The 18,921-nt window shown below is 40.2% G+C and overlaps 1 protein-coding gene across 1 annotated transcript in view; it reads right to left on the reverse strand.

Annotated features, from left to right (window-relative positions):
* ECI2 (enoyl-CoA delta isomerase 2) overlaps positions 1-13,506 on the reverse strand; it is a 26,640-nt gene extending 13,134 nt beyond the window's left edge. Inside the window, 7 exon segments of the mRNA XM_070747181.1 lie at positions 1,334-1,436; positions 3,086-3,155; positions 4,542-4,707; positions 4,709-4,722; positions 6,926-7,024; positions 7,378-7,540; positions 13,362-13,506. Of these exon segments, the coding sequence (XP_070603282.1) occupies positions 1,334-1,436; positions 3,086-3,155; positions 4,542-4,707; positions 4,709-4,722; positions 6,926-7,024; positions 7,378-7,540; positions 13,362-13,435 (689 nt within the window). The 5' untranslated portion in view covers positions 13,436-13,506.
* Positions 13,507-18,921: the final 5,415 nt, after the last annotated feature.

Here is an 18,921-nt window from a genome sequence, read left to right on the forward strand (position 1 = left end):
TCATGCCCTCATCACCTCGAGGTTCGACTACTGTAATGCTCTCTACATGGGGCTACCTTTGAAAAGTGTTCGGAAACTTCAGATCGTGCAGAATGCAGCTGCGAGAGCAATCATGGGCTTCCCTAGGCATGCCCATGTTACACCAACACTCCGCAGTCTGCATTGGTTGCCGATCAATTTCCGATCACAATTCAAAGTGTTGGTTATGACCTATAAAGCCCTTCATGGCATCGGACCAGAATATCTCTTGGATCGCCTTCTGCCGCAGGAATCCCAGCGACCGGTTAGGTCCCACAGAGTGGGCCTTCTCCGGTTCCCGTCGACTAAGCAATGTCGTTTGGCGGGACCCAGGAGAAGAGCCTTCTCTGTGGCGGCCCCAACCCTCTGGAACCAGTTCCCCCCAGATATCAGGGTTGCTCCCACCCTCCTTGCCTTTCGCAAGCTCCTTAAAACCCACCTCTGTCGTCAGGCATGGGGGAATTGAAATTTCCCTTCCCCCTAGGCTTATAGAATTTATACATGGTATGCTTGTATGTATGAGTGGTTCTTTAAATTGGGGTTTTTTAGATTGTCTTTTAATATTAGATTTGTTTACATTGTCTTTTTATATTGTTGTTAGCCGCCCCGTTGTTAGCCGCCCCGTTGTTAGCCGCCTCGGAGAGGGGCGGCATACAAATCTAATAAAAAAAATAAAATAAATAAATAAATAAATAAATGATTCTTGACAAATGTATCTTTTCTTTTATGTACACCGAGAGCATATGCACCAAAGACAAATTCTCTGTGTGTCCAACCACACTTGGCCAATAAAGAATTGAATTTTATTCTATTCTATTCTATTCTTTAATTAATTCTTTGTATTTCATTTTGATAGGTATTTAACAAAAAATTTGGGGCAAGATCTCTTTCTTCTAAATCTTAGAATATTCTTGGGCAGAAATATTTCTTAATTGTTATTTATTAAATTTGTTTACCATCCATCTCACCACAGGCAGCTTACAAAAGCAATAAACACACACACATCACACGCACACACACACCATAATACAATAAAAATTATGACTAAAAGATGGTGAGAAAGGGAGCAGGATGTAACTGACAATAGGGCTGTAATTGGGGGGTGGAAAACAATAGGGGGGGATTTTTCTTGAAGTAGAGGCTTCTGGCGAAAACTAAAGAAAAGAGGAAATTCTTTCCAGTTCTGATTCCCATGCTGCACTCGGTGCAGTTATTTTTCTATATCAACTTTAAGTACTTCTGTAATCTTTTTCTGCTTATCATCCATTGTGCACATTCATTATACATTTTAACAAAAAATGAGAACAAGTCATACTTGAGCAACTCTGCACTATTCTTTGCAGACTCTTCCATTCCACCAGGTGAAATTTGCGTAAAGTTGTTCAAGTCATTTCCACTAGAGTAATAGTTCCCATTACCTATATAGGAGCAATTTTAAAAAATTGAATAAATACAAGTAGTCCTCACTTAATGACTACAATTTCAATCAGCAACTCCGTTGGGAACACACCAAACTCACCTCAGTTCCTCTGTGGTCATTAAGCAAATCACTCATGATTGTTAAACAAAATCATATAGAAACATAGAAGATTGACGGCAGAAAACGACCTCATGGTCCATCTAGTCTGCCCTTATACTGTACTATTTCCTGTATTTTATCTTAGGATGGATATATGTTTATCCCAGGCGTGTTTAAATTCAGTTACTGTGGATTTACCAAACACGTCTGTTGGAAGTTTGTTCCAAGTATCTACTACTCTTTCGGTAAAATAATATTTTCTCACGTTGCTTCTGATCTTTCCCCCAACTAACCTCAGATTGTGCCCCCTTGTTCTTGTGTTCACTTTCCTATTAAAAAGGAACCTTATTTAACCTTTAACATATTTAAATGTTTCGATCATGTTCCCCCTTTCCCTTCTGTCCTCCAGACTATACAGATTGAGTTCATTAAGTCTTTCCTAATAGGTTTTATGCTTAAGACCTTCCACCATTTTTGTAGCCCATCTTTGGACCCGTTCAATTTTATCAATATCTTTTTGTAGGTGAGGTCTCCAGAACTGAACACAGTATTCCAAATGTGGTCTCACTAGCGCTCTATATAGTGGGATCACAATCTCCCTCTTCCTGCTTGTTATACCTCTAGCTATGCAGCCAAGCATTCTACTTGCTTTCCCTACCGCCTGACTGCACTGTTCACCCATTTTGAGACTGTCAGAAATTACTACCCCTAAATCCTTCCCTTCTGAAATTTTTGCTAACACAGAACTGCCAATACAATACTCAGATTGAGGATTCCTTTTCCCCAAGTACATTATTTTACATTTAGAAACATTAAACTGCTGTTTCCATTGCTTTGACCACTTATCTAGTAAAGCTAAATCATTTGCCATATTACAGATGCCTCCAGGAAGTATGATCACAACTTGAGACATACAAACAGTAATAATTTTGGCAGGAATATGAAAAACTAGCATTCTTGAAGAATCCTAAATGCTGTTACTGCGTGTGCATGTGAATGCAACTACCACATCCAGAAACTATATTCTTCCTGATGCTAACTCAAACTTGATTGAACAAGCTAGGCTTTTTAGTTGATTTTAAGACAAAGCAACTGTCTCCTTCAAGGACATCCCAGTAATATCCCTGCCATTCATCCACCCATCATTTCCGCTTTCTTCAGCCTTGTCAAACAGAGTCAGATTTGTTGTCTATCATCCACTTGTATCACATGCTCAAAACATATGAGTTTCTGAATTCTAATGCTTTTAATGGTAGTCAGATTTCGTATGTTCTCAAACTGCTTTAGCTCTTCCTGCTGACTTGCTTTTACTGTTGTATCTCTACTCAGGATTTTGTCTGTTTTTAGAGCCCCTTTTCCTAGTATTGTCCTTGACTTTTCAGCACGCTGCCCATCTGAAATCAGTTTTTAGCCAACTATCCAACACCTTCACTTGTTTACTGTCAACTGTAAATTCACTAAGCACACATGATGACACAATCTAGTGTTGCTGTTTTATTAATATTTAACATTAGCATAGATTTTCACTTTCATGTTAAATGTTAATACCTGTAAAAACTGCTATAGCAGAATCATCATTTGCAGCTTCTTCAAGTGCTTTCATAATTTCATTGTACATCTGCACAAGAGAATTACAAATGAAAATTAATTCCCATTCTATAATTCAGAAAGTTGGAGAAAAACATTAGTAGAATTACTGAATCCTTAAATTATCAATATCATCCAAAATGACAATCTTTTTTTAAGAACTACTGTAGACACAGAATGTTTCCAACAAATAAAATTGAGAATAATGAAACATACAGAATATAAAATTGTGGTTTCTTTGTGTTTCAGAATATGTAACCTTTTTAGTAAATGGCAGAAATGGAAAGATAAAACATTAGGATCTTTGCAATATAGTCTTTAGACTATAACATGATGCAAACTTCTGGTATGTAATGACCACAGAAGTGAAGCACTCACATCTTCCCCAAATGTCCCTAAATTTTATTCCCTCGAGACTGACGGATCACGGCTTTCTGTAAATTATCCCATTTGTGGTACCTTGGTTGGAAAAAAAAATTACCTTATGATGCACGGTTTCACCCAGTTAAAGAGTACAGATACAAGAGGTTTGGTAGTATATAAATATTGTTAGCTTCCAGGAATGAGCAACAAAAGTAAAAGAAAAACAAACAAGCCCAATTATTTTGAGCATCTGGAGTTCTAAGAACATTTGAATGGTGGTGCTAAATGGCTGCTGAGAGAATACTTGATAATAATATAGGTTATATTATATAATATTGATTATATCAATCAATGATTTCAAATAACCAATTCACCAGAATAGCCGCCCTAAGTGCGGAGAAGAGCAGCATATAAATTCAAATGATAGATTCAAATAAATAAATAAATATTGCTTGCTACTCCAATTAGCTTCTTCAACCTGAAATACAATGCCTAGCGTAAATGCAAATCTTTTTTCTTGTTACTAACAGATAGATATATTTCCAAACAAAGTAATGGACTGGATCTGTTCATTGTTTTTTGTTTTCTAAAAAAAAAGCTTATGGACTTTTTGGGATCTCCAAACCTCTTTGTGGTTGGCAGTTTTCCATTTTTAAAATTCAAGTAATTGTTTAAATGTAAAAAGAGAGATAAGTAGTTATCATAATGAATATGTGTAGCATTCCTGGTGAAATTTTGTGGATCCCAGCAAAGTCCATGTGCACGTGATTCACCTGTGTTTGAAAAATGGCAAGGAAGAGGACTGAGTCAAAACTAGATCCTAGCAGGTCGGATCCCGGCAAAACAGACTCGGTCCTGGAAGTTGACAGGCTGAGGACAACCCACTCTGACTGCTGGCTCCTCCCATGATGGAGAACAGATAAGAAAAAGAAAAAATGGAAAGAACCCTAATAGTATGCTATGGGCAATCTTTCCTTTTGAAAAAATCTTTTGAAAAATTGCTTTCCTTGTCTGCTTTTATTTGTTCCCAAACTACAAAATCTACAGGCTTTACCTTGATACTGATGGCATTTTTCCTTTTTGGCCGGTTGAACATGATCTTTGTGATGTTGTCTTTAGTAGTAACCTCAAGTGTCTCATAGGTGGATATGCCACCAGAAGGAATTTCATTAACTGGAGACGTTTCTGCAGGAAGCAAACTCGATACTAGTTCAATGTAGCTGTCTGGCATTGTCCTATAATGAGAGGTCAGTATTGAAATAGAATATATAGAATATATAAATGATATCAAAATAGAAAATGTAAATCTATAACTTGGCTTTGCTATCCGTTGGTTAATCGTCACAACTGTTGTTTACCCTTATTTATTTTGTAGACGCTTTTATTCTTTTCATGTTCTTTAATTTAAATTGTTTTAAGCTGTTTTATAATGTTTGAATTATAAGTCATCAGAGTCACTTGGTTGAGCCAGGTGGTTATAGAAGTTGAATAAATAAATGAATAAATAAGAACAAAGTAAAGGGCACAAAATTAGAAATATTGTATTTTATCTTCAACATTTTAAATGACAATAGGGCAAATCTATTTGATATGTTTACTTGATTCCCCACCTCCGTTTCAGCCTCCAGATCGGCCAAAAACGCCACCGCCGATCGCAAAATGGCGCTCCGCTGGGCGCCGCAGCCCAGCGGTCACCTTTTAAAACAGCCAGGGGACTTCTCGGCGTTCTCCCGAACCTGAACCCGTGCCAAACATTTCGGGTTCAGGAGAACACCGAGAAGCGCCGCCGCCCACCTATCACCTTCTGAAACAGCCAGAGGGCTTCTCGGCGTTCTCCTGAACGCCAAACCCAGAAGTTCGGCAAAGGTTTGGGTTCGGGTTCCAGAGGCCGCCGAGAAACGTCCGGCTGTTTTAGAAGGTTACAGCCAGGCAGCGGCGCCCGGTGGAGCGCCGTTTTTACGATCGGCGCCGGCGTTTTCGGCCGATCTGGAGGCTGAAACGGAGGTGGGGAATCCCAATAGGGAATTCCATGGGTGGAGCTTTGACGTCACAAAGACGTCCTTCCTGGTCGGCCGAAACGTGGTATGCATTAATCGCTTTTACATTGTTTCCTATGGGAAACATTGTTTCGTCTTACGAACTTTTCGCCTTACGAACCTCCTTCTGGAACCAATTAAGGTAGTAAGATGAGGTATTACTGTATTTTAAAATATATGCAATTTTCTTATTAAAAATTCAATTTGCACTGCAGATCATAATGAAACAATCAAAACGGGCATTCAACATGGTATAGCAAAATTAAGCATTTTAACATCATATTCATTTCAGTGGCACATTTCAATGTTTTTCCTTCTCTATATACCATATTTTTTAGAGTATAAGATGCACCCTTCACCCCCCAAAAGTGGGTGGAAATGATGCCGTGTCTTATACATTTAATACAGCCATTTTTGGCCACCTGAAGCCCAGTCCTGGTGCCCCATTTTTCAGAAAAATGGGCCTTTTCCCCCCAAAAATGGGCTGTGCAGAGTGTTTGGGAGGCTGCAGAATGCTCCTGGGCATGGGAGAAAGCAAAAAGGGAAGGCAATTGGCTTTTTGCAAAAACGGGGGCATTTTTAACTTCCCCCAGAAGCACTCTGCAGGCTTCACAAACCCTCTGTGCACACCATTTCCCCCCAAAACAGGTGAAAAATGGGTGATTTTTTGCAAAATGGGGGCATTTTTTCCCTTCTTCCAGCCCCCAGGAGCACTCTGCAGGCTTCCCAAACTCTCTGCATGCCCCATTTTAATAAAAATGGGTGAAAAACAGATATATGTTTGCAAAAATGCACAGAGGGTTCGGGAGGCTGCAAAATGCTCCTGGGGCATGGGAGAAAGCAAAAACTATTTTTCTTATTTACCTCTTAGAAATATAGAAACATAGAAGATTGACAGCAGAAAAAGAAAATTCATAACAAAATTCTTTACTCAGGGACAAATGCCTGCACCTGTGTGCATCCAGTTGAGTGTGAAGATTTGATTGGACCATGTGATGAGCTTGTGGGTGTGGGGTAGGGTTGTGAACTTTCAACTGGATGGGGAAACCCTGGAAGCTTTCAGATTTGGGTTTCCCCAGATGTGCCAACATGAAATGTCTAATAAATTGGAACTTTAGAATTCTGGCCTTGGTGTTTTATTTTGTTGGGGGTATTTTCTGAAGCCCTGACACTAAAATCCTGAAGCCACATACATACCGGTAATAATTCATCATTTGCACAATTAAGTAACTTATGTAGCTACATCATCTGTATTTATACTATTAGCAATTATGCCAGATTCCATATTATCTCAAATTATGTATATTACATTATTATATTAAGATGGATATAGTCGATATTTTGTTTTAAAAGACTCTTCACACCCAAAATGATAAACCAAAGTTTTTGAGAGTAGGCTTACCTGTGTCATACTACCAAGTGAGTTCCAAGCATCCCATTTGGCTTTGTTGACAAAATCCAACATACTTGGTTTGGGAATATTACACGAGCCCACAGTAGCCTGTGTTAAATCAAATCACATTTAAATTAATTAGATAATGATCAAATAAAACTAAAATTGCTACTGTACTGGCAAGTATAGATTAATTGTTTATTTTTATTCAAATTATGTCTATTCCAAAACTTATATGAAACTTTCGGCTTTATTTCAGGAGCAATTATGAAAAGTATAAAAACAGATATGTGTTTGGGGGTGTGTGTGTGTTTTTCTGGTGAGACCGGTCTATCAGGATAACCTGCTCTACCCAATTATGGGACAGAGCATACTGCTCTCACACAGGCTGTGTGAGAGAGAGATTTCAAAGAATTTTTTTAAAAAAATTACATATTTAAGAAGGTAAATGGTTGGAATACCTGTTTATACAATGCATAAAGCTTCAACTTGATGTTATCGCTTGGCTCATCCTGTAAAAGATTGACTTGCTCTTTGGCCTTCTCAAAGTCTTCCTGGCTGAATTGCATGTTAGAATTAGTTGTGTGTAATTGCAAAACAGGAAAATGAACCCCGTGCACTTTGCTGTGAAAAGAAAAAGGAGAAAAATAAGACAAAATAAAATAAAAACCTCAAGATGAACTTGTCATGTCCTCAATATCATTCATAGTCCCAAAGATCAATTTACTACAAAGAAGAGCTAGTGCTGCTTGTGGCATAATTAACCTTTGAATAAGATGATTTTTCTTCATTCTTCTGTTAAACATTATGCTGTGAACTTAATTCCGATGCTGCCAAAAAGGAACCTGGACGTTGCAAAGGTTTAACAATCAACCACAAAGAGGACACAACTTGGCTGGCTTTAGAAGGCAAAAGGGAAAACAATTTCTTAACTTACTTGATGTTACATAAATATGCCTATCAAGTATCAATGCATACCTACCATAATTGGTTATTCACATACCTCTCTCTCTCTCTCTTTATCATCTATCTATCTATCTATCTATCTATCTATCTATCTATCTATCTATCTATCATCTATCTATCTATCTATCATCTATCTATCTATCTATCTATCTATCTATCTATCTATCTATCTATCTATCTATCTATCTATCTATCTATCTATCTACAGAATTGTCCTAAAAATGCAAGTTCCAGGTATAAATGAAGAGGCAGTAGCCATCATGATCTCTGGAACATTTAAAATTTATTTAAAACTACTAAAAAACTGCTAAGCTTTCATCAGTCCTCTACTAACTTTGTCAGAGTGTAAAATTCCCATTGGGATAGGTTAGTAGAGGACTGACGAAAGCTTAGAAGTTTTTTAGTAGTTTTAAATAAATTTTAAACGTTCCTTCAAACAAAATTTCTCACCCTTTCTACAGGTGAAACTCAAAAAATTAGAATACTGTGCAAAAACATTCATTTATTTCAGTAATGTGACTTAAAAGGTGAAACCTAATATGTGAAAGATATTCATAATATGCAAGGCAAGATAGTTCAAGCCGTGATTTGTCATAATGTTGATGATTATGGAGCACAGCTCATGAAAACCCCAAATCCTGCATCTCAGAAAATTAAAATATTACATGCGATCAATAAAAAGAGGATTGTACAAATCATGTCTTGAGCTATCTTGCTTTGCATATTATGAATATCTCACATATATTAAGTTTCACCTTTTAAGCAACATTACTGAGATAAATGAACGTTTGCAAGATATTGTAATTTTTCGAGTTTCACCTGTATATATCCCTCTCTCACACACAGACACATAAAGGGAAGACTCAAATAACACATCCTAGATCTGAATGAATGAAATATTTTCATTGAATACTTTGTTCTGTACAAAGTTGAATGTGCACAATAGCATGTGAAATTGATTGTCAATTAGTGTATCTTCCTAAGTGGACAGTTTGATTTCACAGACGTTTGAGTTACTTGGAGTTATATTGTGTTGTTTAAGTGTTCCCTTTATTTTGTTGAGCAGTGTATATACACATATACAAACACTATTAAGAACTCCTTTGGATGAAATCCTCCACAAAATTTCCCTTTCTGCCACCCAATGCAGAATGTCTTGCAGTAGACAAGTTGAGAATTGTAGAAAGCCGGAGTGATTATCCATAAAACCACCTGGCCCAGGAAATGTTGCAATTGGTATATGCAAGTAAATTATGCAAAAGATACCCAGGCTGTGATCGCTTGCTATTAAAGGAGGAGCTATGAGTTCCAAAGAACTGCCAAATTATGAGCCTCTTCAGCCCAGGGGAACTTGACCCTATTCAGAACTAAAGAAGCTATATCTCTGGTCAAAAGGTATCTATCCACAGGCATTCTCTTTAACAGATTAACAGAGTTGGAAAAAAACCTTGTAAGTCATCTAGTCCAACCCCTGTCCAAGCAGGAGACCCTTACACCTGACTCTACCTAGGATCAAACTCACAACCTCCTGATTGTGAGGCAGGAGCTCTACCTCTAGGCTACAGCAGCTGTTGTCAGGCAGCAGCCATTTTAGTTGGGATCTTTGACTTCTACACTTTATATTATTTTAATATGTATTCTTTACTGTGGAAATTTGGGAGGGGGAAATGCATGAGAGCTCCCTGTATGTAGCCATAGCAAATTATTTCTAGATAGTCAAGGTCATCCTTTGTCTTTGCACTCCTGCACCTGCATTCAAGGAGATGGGTGGATTTTGTCAGGTTGGCAGTTGAAGATTGGTCAACATGATGGACTTGGGTGTGTGAGAACAATGGTTTGAACTTACAACTAGATGGAGAAACCACGGGATTTCAGATTTGGGTTTCTCCCAGATGTGCAAACATGGCTCTGATAATAAATTGCAACTTTGAGGAATACTTAAAGCCTCTAGGCACCAAGTCAGGTATCTCATTTGCAGGATATCTTAAACCAGAGGTGAAAAATTTTATCTAAACATTGATATCGTATTTACCTAGCAACTCCATGTAGACATTGAAAAGTACGCGTAGAAAGGATTGAACCTGTTGTAGTTATAAAATAGCATGTCTTATTCAATAGATTATTGTAGACTGAGAATTTAATACTTCATTGAGTAGACAACTTCAAGATAACCTGCTGTAAGATTTATTCCAGTAAAAATATACATATGATTATATATTAAGATGATACAAGCCCTTTCCTGGTTTCTCTGTAGAAAGTCCAATTGAGTTAGAGGAGAGATGGGTAGTAGTGGTGATTTTAGTAGCTAGTATGGGCACATAATTGCATATTGGTAAGATAGGAATGGGAGTCTAGTATGATTCTATGCATTTGGAAAGTTGCGCAGGAAAGAGCTTTAGATGTGAACCATCATTAGCAATAGAACCAACTCCCCCCAGAGATTAGAATTGCCCCCACCCTCCTTGCCTTTCGTAAGCTGCTTAAAACCCACCTCTGCCGCCAGACATGGGGGAATTGAGATACTCTTTCCCCTAGGCCTCTACAATTTTATGCATGGTATATGTGTATGTATGTTTGGTTTTTATAATAATGGGTTTTTAACTGTTTTTAGTACAGTATTGGATTATTATTATATGCTGTTTTATTACTGTTGTTAGTCGCCCCGAGTCTGCAGAGAGGGGGGGCATATAAATCAATCAATCAATCAATCAATCAATCAATCAAATAAATAAGTAAATAAGTAAATAAATAAAATAAAATAAATAAAACTGGACTTATTTTCTCTTCACCCACCATCTCAGACTGTTATCAGTTTCTTAGGAACAGGGTAAACCAATGATGCATGGTTACCCACTCCAAATCTTTGTATTCAGAAGGTTATCATAGTCAACATAACTAAAAATCAGGACATTAACTTCCATCTTAGTTTTGCCAAAGATCACCTGAATGTGATACATTTCTCCTATATTAAATTACTTTTATTTACCTGTTTTTGTTAGCTTGTGCCACATTTGCAAAATTTTGTATAAGCTGCACATCTTTGACCCTGTGCCAAAGTTGTGGTAGGGGGAGAATTTAGGCTGAGAAAAATGTTGTTCAGTGAAAGCCAGGACTCAGGAGTAGCAATTCTGAATTGCAAAAAAATCTGAACGACTTTAAGAAGGCAGCCAATTTTGCAGCCAAAGAGGCTCATTCTGAATTCCCCTAATTGTTACAACACTAGAAATGCTTAGGTTTTGTTTCAACAAAACAATGAAAGGGCAAATGTTTTTTGTTTTGTCAACTTTGTAGCCAATTCAACTGAACTTTCGGGATGCAATGTTTTTTTTCATACGCTAAATGAAACAGATACCCAATTTATAGCCCTCAGATTCATATCCATCATGAAATTCTGGTTACAGCTGACTTGGCTGACTGTTCATGGTGAACAATATGAAAATAACACATTATACTATATATATTTATGCCTTCATCACAGTGAATATAATATTATGTATAAACATATACGTACCTATATCTCATTGCCCAAGATCTAATTTACATCTAATGCATAACTTGCACAAGAACTTAGTTCAGTATTACATGGCTGCATAGGAACTGATTGCAATATAGATTCTATGCAGAATATGCATCTTTGATGTATTTAAATGATTGAATGGACAACACTATCAATGCCAGTACAGTATACAGTACTCCAAGTTTATGAGATTTCAAGCACGTACAATTATCCGCCGCATAGCCAGTCCACGGTCCAATTATTTATTTATTTATTTTATTTTTATTTATTTATTGGATTTGTATGCCGCCCCTCTCCATGGACTCGGGGCGGCTAACAACAGCTAAAAAACCTTGTTATAAAACCAATCATACAAACAAACATACCATGCATAAATTGTAGAAGCCTAGGGGGAAAGATTATCTTAATTCCCCCATGACTGACGGCAGAGGTGGGTTTTGAGGATCTTACGAAAGGCAAGGAGGGTGGGGGCTATTCTAATACACAAACACATACACAAATATATAAGCCATAGCTTTTAGCATAGTTTTGAAACCCATCATAAACAACAAATTCAATATCATACAAAGTTTTAGTGTGATAAAATACTAACAATTGAGTAGTGTCCAAGAGGATCTGGATTCTACAATTCCTGATCGTAAAATACAGATTTAGTACCTATGGTTAGGAAACTTTTTCCAGTAGGCAAGTACTTTTTAAAACAGTGATAACATCTCAAATAATTTCACATTACACCTTTGGCATGTGCAGAAGCGATGCAACAGCACCGTTTCTGCTTGTCATTATTTCACAATACAAACTTAAGAAACACCCTTACTTGATCCTATTAAATTACCTTTAAGCCAGATCTTTATAAAACACCCTTATAGCATCCAGCAATAAAATAAAATAGTTCTACTATTGTTGCTAGTTTTTTCTCATCATTTCTATCACTCATTTCCTCTCACTTATGACTGTATGATTGTAACTTGTTGCTTGCATCCTTGCATTCATTGATTCCTGATTGCTTGATTTGACCCCTATGACAATCATTTAGCGTTGTACCTCATGATTCTGGACAAAGGTATCTTTTCTTTTATGTACACTGAGAGCATAGGCACCCAAGACAAATTCCTCATGTCCAATCACACTTGGCCAATAAAAGAATTCTAGCATCCAGAAAACACTTCTTTTCCCTTTTATTCCACGTTATGGTGGAAAATATATGGAAAACATTGCATATAAATCCAGTAAGTAAGTAAGTAAGTAAGTAAGTAAGTAAGTAAGTAAGTAAGTAAGTAAGTAAGTAAGTAAGTAAGTAAGTAAATATAAATATACTGCTCTCTGAATGAATGAAATACACTGTACATTCTCATTGAATATTTCATTTGCACAACTACAGTGTTCCATTTGCACAACAGCATGTGAAATTGACTGTCAATCAGTGTTGTTTCCTAAGTGGACAGTTTGATTTCACAGTAGTTTGATTTACTTGGAGTTATATTGTATTGTTTAAGTGTTCCCTTTATTTTATTTTTTTAAACAGTATATATACAGTATTACAATAAAAAATGAGAGCGCCTACTTTAACGCCCGGTATCTTTGCAAAGGGAAACCTTTATTTTCAGGTACCGTTGAAACCCAACATTTTAAAAGTGCTGGGGGCGATGGGCATTGTAATCCGATATATTTGGAAAGCTCCGATTCGGGGGGGGGGGGGGGGGGGGGGGGGGGGGGGGGGGGGAGATCGGTTGGCATACAAGGCACCAGAATCGTTCGCAGGGAAAGAAGCAATGGCGTTTAAGCTGGCAGGTGCTGCAAAACCGCTCTCTCTCGTTTCTCTCTTCCAGGGAAGAAAACAGAAATATCCCGGCACGGCTTCTTCTGAAAGGGTCCAACTTCTCCGTACGAGACCTCTCTCCCCTCCCGCTTCCCCCTTTTAGGAAGCCCTTCCTGCGCCCCCTCCCCAGCAGCCACTCTCACCTGACCCCCCAAAGCGGGCTGCAACAACGCAGCGGCTTCGGCCTCACGAACTTCAGGAGGGCAGCGGAGAACATGCCCCTGACAAAGTCAACCCAACAGACTCCGCCTCCGCCCGCCCGGGCGACAAAAAAAATCCAAGCCGAGGCTTTGCGCGTACAGTATTAAGAGAAGCGGCCAAGGCCGCGAGGGGGCGTCGTCGTCGCTCCTCCCACTGCTTGCGGAGTGAAGAGGGGAGGAGCTGGGAACCAAAGGGCGGGGCTTCCGGGGAGTCCTTGGCGGTTCTCCCGGACTGAAGGCGGGGCGACTGCGCGAGCGCCCTCTAGAGGGAAAATGGCGCGGAACAGGGGGCAGGAAACGGCGGCGGCGCCGGATGAGGCAGGAAAATAAAAGTGTAGCTCTCTGTTTAATTTTGACGGGTGACGTGGTTCGCTTTTTCCTAAAGGTTTCGTATTGATGCTGTCATTTCGAATGTTCTGACTTCATCTGCTGGTCCTGTCCGCGCGTAACATTCACCGGTGTCCAGAAGCGCTCTAGAAATGTGTATTCTTTGGTGCTCCCTGGAGTGATGCTGGCAGCTGTTTCGTTACCCAACTAGGTAATACCGTCGATACTAACCGGATAAACGAAACGTCTGTAAATAAACAGCCAGGTGCAAGAAAGCACCAGCTCAGTCCTGAGTTACACAGATTCTCTTCCATGGCCTCCTCAGAAGAAGTCTTGACAAATTACGCAGACTCCAGGTAGTCCTTGAATTATAATAGTGACCATTGGAAGTTATAACGGGACTGAAAAAAGTGACTTATGACCAGTGAAGAATAGAATAGATTAGAATTAGAATAGAGTTTTATTGGCCAACTGTGATTGGAATTTGTCTCTGAGGCACATGCTATCAGTGTACATAAAAGAAAAGATAAGTTGGTCAAGAATCATAAGGTACAACACTTAATGATAGTCCCAGTACAAATAAGCAATCGAATCATATTAGGAATCAGTCAATATAAACTGTAAGGGTAGGGGCAAAAAATTACAGTCATACAGTCATTTGTGGAAGAGATAATAATAATAATAATAATAATAATAATAATAATAATAATAATAATAATAATAATTTATTAGATTTGTATGCCGCCCCTCTCCGAAGACTCGGGACGCCTCACAAAACAGATGGGTGATGGGAACAATGAGAAGGTTAATACTAGTGCAGACTTAGTAAAAGGTTTGACAGTGTTGAGGGGATTTTTAGCAGAGTAATGGCATTCGGGGAAAAAACTGTTCTTGTGTCTAGGTGTTCCAGTGTGCAGTGCTCTATAGCATCATTTTGAGGGTAGGAGTTGAAACAGTTTGTGTCCAGGGGTGTGAGGTGTCTGTAAATATTTTCACAGCCCTCTTTTTGACTCTTGCAGTATACAGGTCCTCAACGGAAGGCAGGTTGGTAACAATTGTTTATTTCTGCAGTTCTGATTATCCTCCAAAGTGTCGGTCTTGTTGTGTTGCAGCACCAAACCAAACAGTTATAGAGGCGCAGATGACAGACTCAATGATTCCTCTGTAGAACTGTATCAGCAGCTCCTTGGGCAGTTTGAGCTTCCTGAGTTGCCGCAGAAAGAACATTCTTTTGTTTGACAATTGACTCACAGTTCTGACAGTTGCATTGTCCCGGGTTAAGAGACGACCTTGGGTGACCATCTGACAAGCAAGGTCAATGGGGTTAAGATTCACTTAACCGTTGTTACTAAATTTAACAGCCACAGTGATTCACTTAACCAATGTGGCGAGAAAAGTTGTAAAATGGGGCAAAACTCGCACAACAAATTTCTCACCAACATAAATTTCAGATTCAATTGTGATCTCAGGTTGAGGACTACCTGTATCCTTCCAAACACTGTAGAGCAGTGGTCCTTAACAGTGGTCAACACTGTCCACTGTTGACCTCACCCGATTCCTAAGATGTCAGTAAAGGGCATGCATAAGTGCACCAGCGTGCCTACCATCCCTGTCGTAATGTTCCCTCTTACCAGTACCCATCTTATGTATATAAACAATGTCATACCTATGTATATGTACTTGAATGAATGAATGAATGAATGAATAAATAAAAAAATAAAAAAATATGAATCCAGGGGATGAAAAAAAAAGTTGACATTCTCCAGATGTATTGGAGTTCAGTTCTGATAATCACCTACTGGCCTGATCTGAAGATTAGGGGACAAAAGATCAGCATTTGGAACAGACATCAGTTGAGAGTTGAGTGTCTTATTCAATAGACTACTGTAGACTGAGAATTTAATACTTCATTGAGTAAACAACTTCGAGACAACCTGCTGTAAGATTTATTCCAGTAAAAATATACATATGATTATATATTAAGATGATACAAGCCCTTTCCTGGCTTCTCTGTAGAAAGTCCAGTAGTGATAGTTTTAGTAGCTGGTATGGGCACATAATTGCATATTGGTAAGATAGGAATGGAAGTGTAGTATGATTCTATGCATTTGGAAAGTTGCGCAGGAAAGAGCTTTAGATGTGAACCATCATTAGATGGGTAAATGAGATGTTAATCTTAAGGACTTAGACAGCCACATAAATACACAAAGTCAAATTATATTAATTAGAGAGTCCTTTTTGTATAATAATTAAGGTGCCAGGTTTGAAATTGGAAGTTTATGAGTGATCCTGGACAGTCTCTCTTTGCCCTGCTTGGTCTCCGGGCACAATTCAAGGTGTTGGTTATTACAATAAAGTTCTACATGGCTTAGGGCCAGACTGTTTGCGAGACCACCTCCCACCACATACCTCCCAGTGACTGATAAAGACCCACAAGATCGGTCTTCTCTGGGTCCCGTCAGCTAAACAAAGTCAGCTAGCGTGCCCACAGGGGAGGGCCTTCTCTGTGGCTGCCTTCCAAAAGGCCTTAAAGACCTGGCTCTTGCAGCAGGCCTGGGGTGTGCATGATTGTTTTTAACTGTTTTAAATTGTTTGATAGCAGTTTTTAGTTGCTTGTTACTATTTTTAGGAAGTTTCTGTTATATCTTTTTATCTATATTTGGCTGTGAGCCACCCAGAGTCCTCTGGGAGTTGGGTGGCTTATAAACAAACAAACAAACAAACAAACTTAATTCCAAGATTTGATAGCATTGGATACAGTTTCCAACATAATTGGCTGTTGTAGCTAAATTTTCTTCCTGCTTGTTTGGAAGAGGCAATTGATATCATGAACTTTGTCAATAGAGCTGTAGGAGCTCATGAAGTTCTGTTCTGCCGGGCTCTATAGTATGAGTCTCCCGAAAATTCAAGGGTACAAATTTCAGACACACACACACTTGAAAGTCCAAAAACAATGTTCTTTATCACAAAAATGCAAAAGAAACAAAGCACCCTTTTTGTATTGCAAAGAGCACTCTTCCCAAAACAACCTGGTAGTCTGTACAATCCCCTTAATCAGTCCTTAAGTACTTAGCTAGCAGTTGTGAAGAACCGTCACAGCCCTCCTTCTTCCACCAAGTGAGACCCTCACACTTTGCTCTGCTTTGGTTTCAAAGTCGTGAAAAATCAACAAACAAAGTCTGGAAACAGCAAGGCACGGTCCTGAAGAAACAACGATCAGATAATCTTCCACAACGGCCAAGTCAGCACGCTGCTATTTATATCAGCAGCTCTAATTACTGGAGCCCCCACCCAAACACAGGTGGCCTCTCTTATCTCCTGTAATATTTCTTCAATTGGTCTCTTCAATGCATAATTCTCCGCATGCATGGGTCTAACACCTCCTCATCTGAATCGACCAAAGATAATGGAGATTGGCTTCCTGGGCTGTGTGCCAAGCCCCCCTCTTCCAAGTCACCCCCACCTTCTTCTTCATCCGAGGAAACTGCATTACCTGACTCTGTCGGCAATAAAATAGGCCTATGACATGTTGATGTTTCCCCTGCATCCACCTCTACATTCCTTGGGACAGGAGCTGGGCCAGAGCCAATCACAACAAGTTCTAAGCATTTTGAGGGGGAAGTTGAGGGAGGTATTTTATTTATTTATTTATTATTTGGATTTGTATGCCGCCCCTCTCCGAAGACTCGGGGCGGCTCACAACAAGTGAAAAACAATCCAATACAATCCAATTAATTAAAATATTATGAGTTTAAGAAAATCCCCTATACTAACATACACACATACAGGCATACCATATATAACTTCAACGTGCCCAGGGGAGATGTTTAGTTTCCCCATGCCTGACGGCAAAGGTGGGTTTTGAGGAGTTTACGGAAGGCAGGAAGAGTAGGGGCAGTTCTGATCTCCGGGGGGAGTTGGTTCCAGAGGGCCGGTGCCGCCACAGAGAAGGCTCTCCCCCTGGGGCCCGCCAACCGGCATTGTTTAGTTGACGGGACCCGGAGGAGGCCCACTCTGTGGGACCGAATCGGTCGCTGGGATTCGTGCGGCAGAAGGCGGTCTCGGAGATATTCTGGTCCAGTGCCATGAAGGGCTTTAAAGGTCATAACCAACACTTTGAATTGTGACCGGAAACTGATCGGCAGCCAATGCAGACTGCGGAGTGATGGTGAAACATGGGCATACCTGGGTAAGCCCATGACTGCTCTCGCAGCTGCATTCTGCACGATCTGAAGTTTCCGAACACTTTTCAAAGGTAGCCCCATGTAGAGAGCATTACAGTAGTCGAACCTCGAGGTGATGAGGGCATGAGTGACTGTGAGCAATGAGTCCCGGTCCAGATAGGGCCGCAACTGGTGCACCAGGCGAACCTGGGCAAACGCCCCCCTCGCCACAGCTGAAAGGTGGTTCTCTAATGTGAGCTGTGGATCGAGGAGGACGCCCAAGTTGCGGACCCTCTCTGAGGGGGTCAATGATTCCCCCCCCCCAGGGTAATGGACGGACAGATGGGATTGTCCTTGGGAGGCAAAACCCACAGCCACTCCGTCTTATCCGGGTTGAGCTTGAGTCTGTTGACACCCATCCAGGCCCCAACAGCCTCCAGGCACCGGCACATCACTTCCACCGCTTCGTTGACTGGGCATGGGGTGGAGATGTAAAGCTGGGTATCATCGGCATATTGATGATACCTCACCCCATGTCCTTGGATGATCTCACCCAGCGGTTTCATGTAGATGTTAAATAGCAAGGGGGAGAGGACCGACCCCTGAGGCACCCCACAAGGGAGAGACCTCGGAGTCGACCTCTGACCCCCCACTAACACCGACTGCGACCGGCCAGAGAGGTAGGAGGAGAACCACTGAAGCACAGTGCCTCCCACCCCCAACCCCTCCAACCGGTGCAGAAGGATACCATGGTCGATGGTATCGAAAGCCGCTGAGAGATCGAGGAGTACCAGGACAGAGGATAAACCCCTGTCCCGGGCCCGCCAGAGATCATCCATCAACACGACCAAAGCGGTTTCCGTGCTGTAACCGGGCCTGAAGCCCGACTGCTGGGGACCTAGATAATCGGCTTCTTCCAAGGACCGCTGGAGCTGGAGTGCCACCACCTTCTCGACAACCTTCCCCATGAAGGGAAGGTTGGAGACTGGACGGTAGTTGTTGAGTACTGCTGG

This window comes from Erythrolamprus reginae, chromosome 3 (genome assembly GCF_031021105.1).
Source record: "Erythrolamprus reginae isolate rEryReg1 chromosome 3, rEryReg1.hap1, whole genome shotgun sequence".
In the NCBI taxonomy this organism is placed as follows: Eukaryota; Metazoa; Chordata; class Lepidosauria; order Squamata; family Dipsadidae; genus Erythrolamprus; species Erythrolamprus reginae.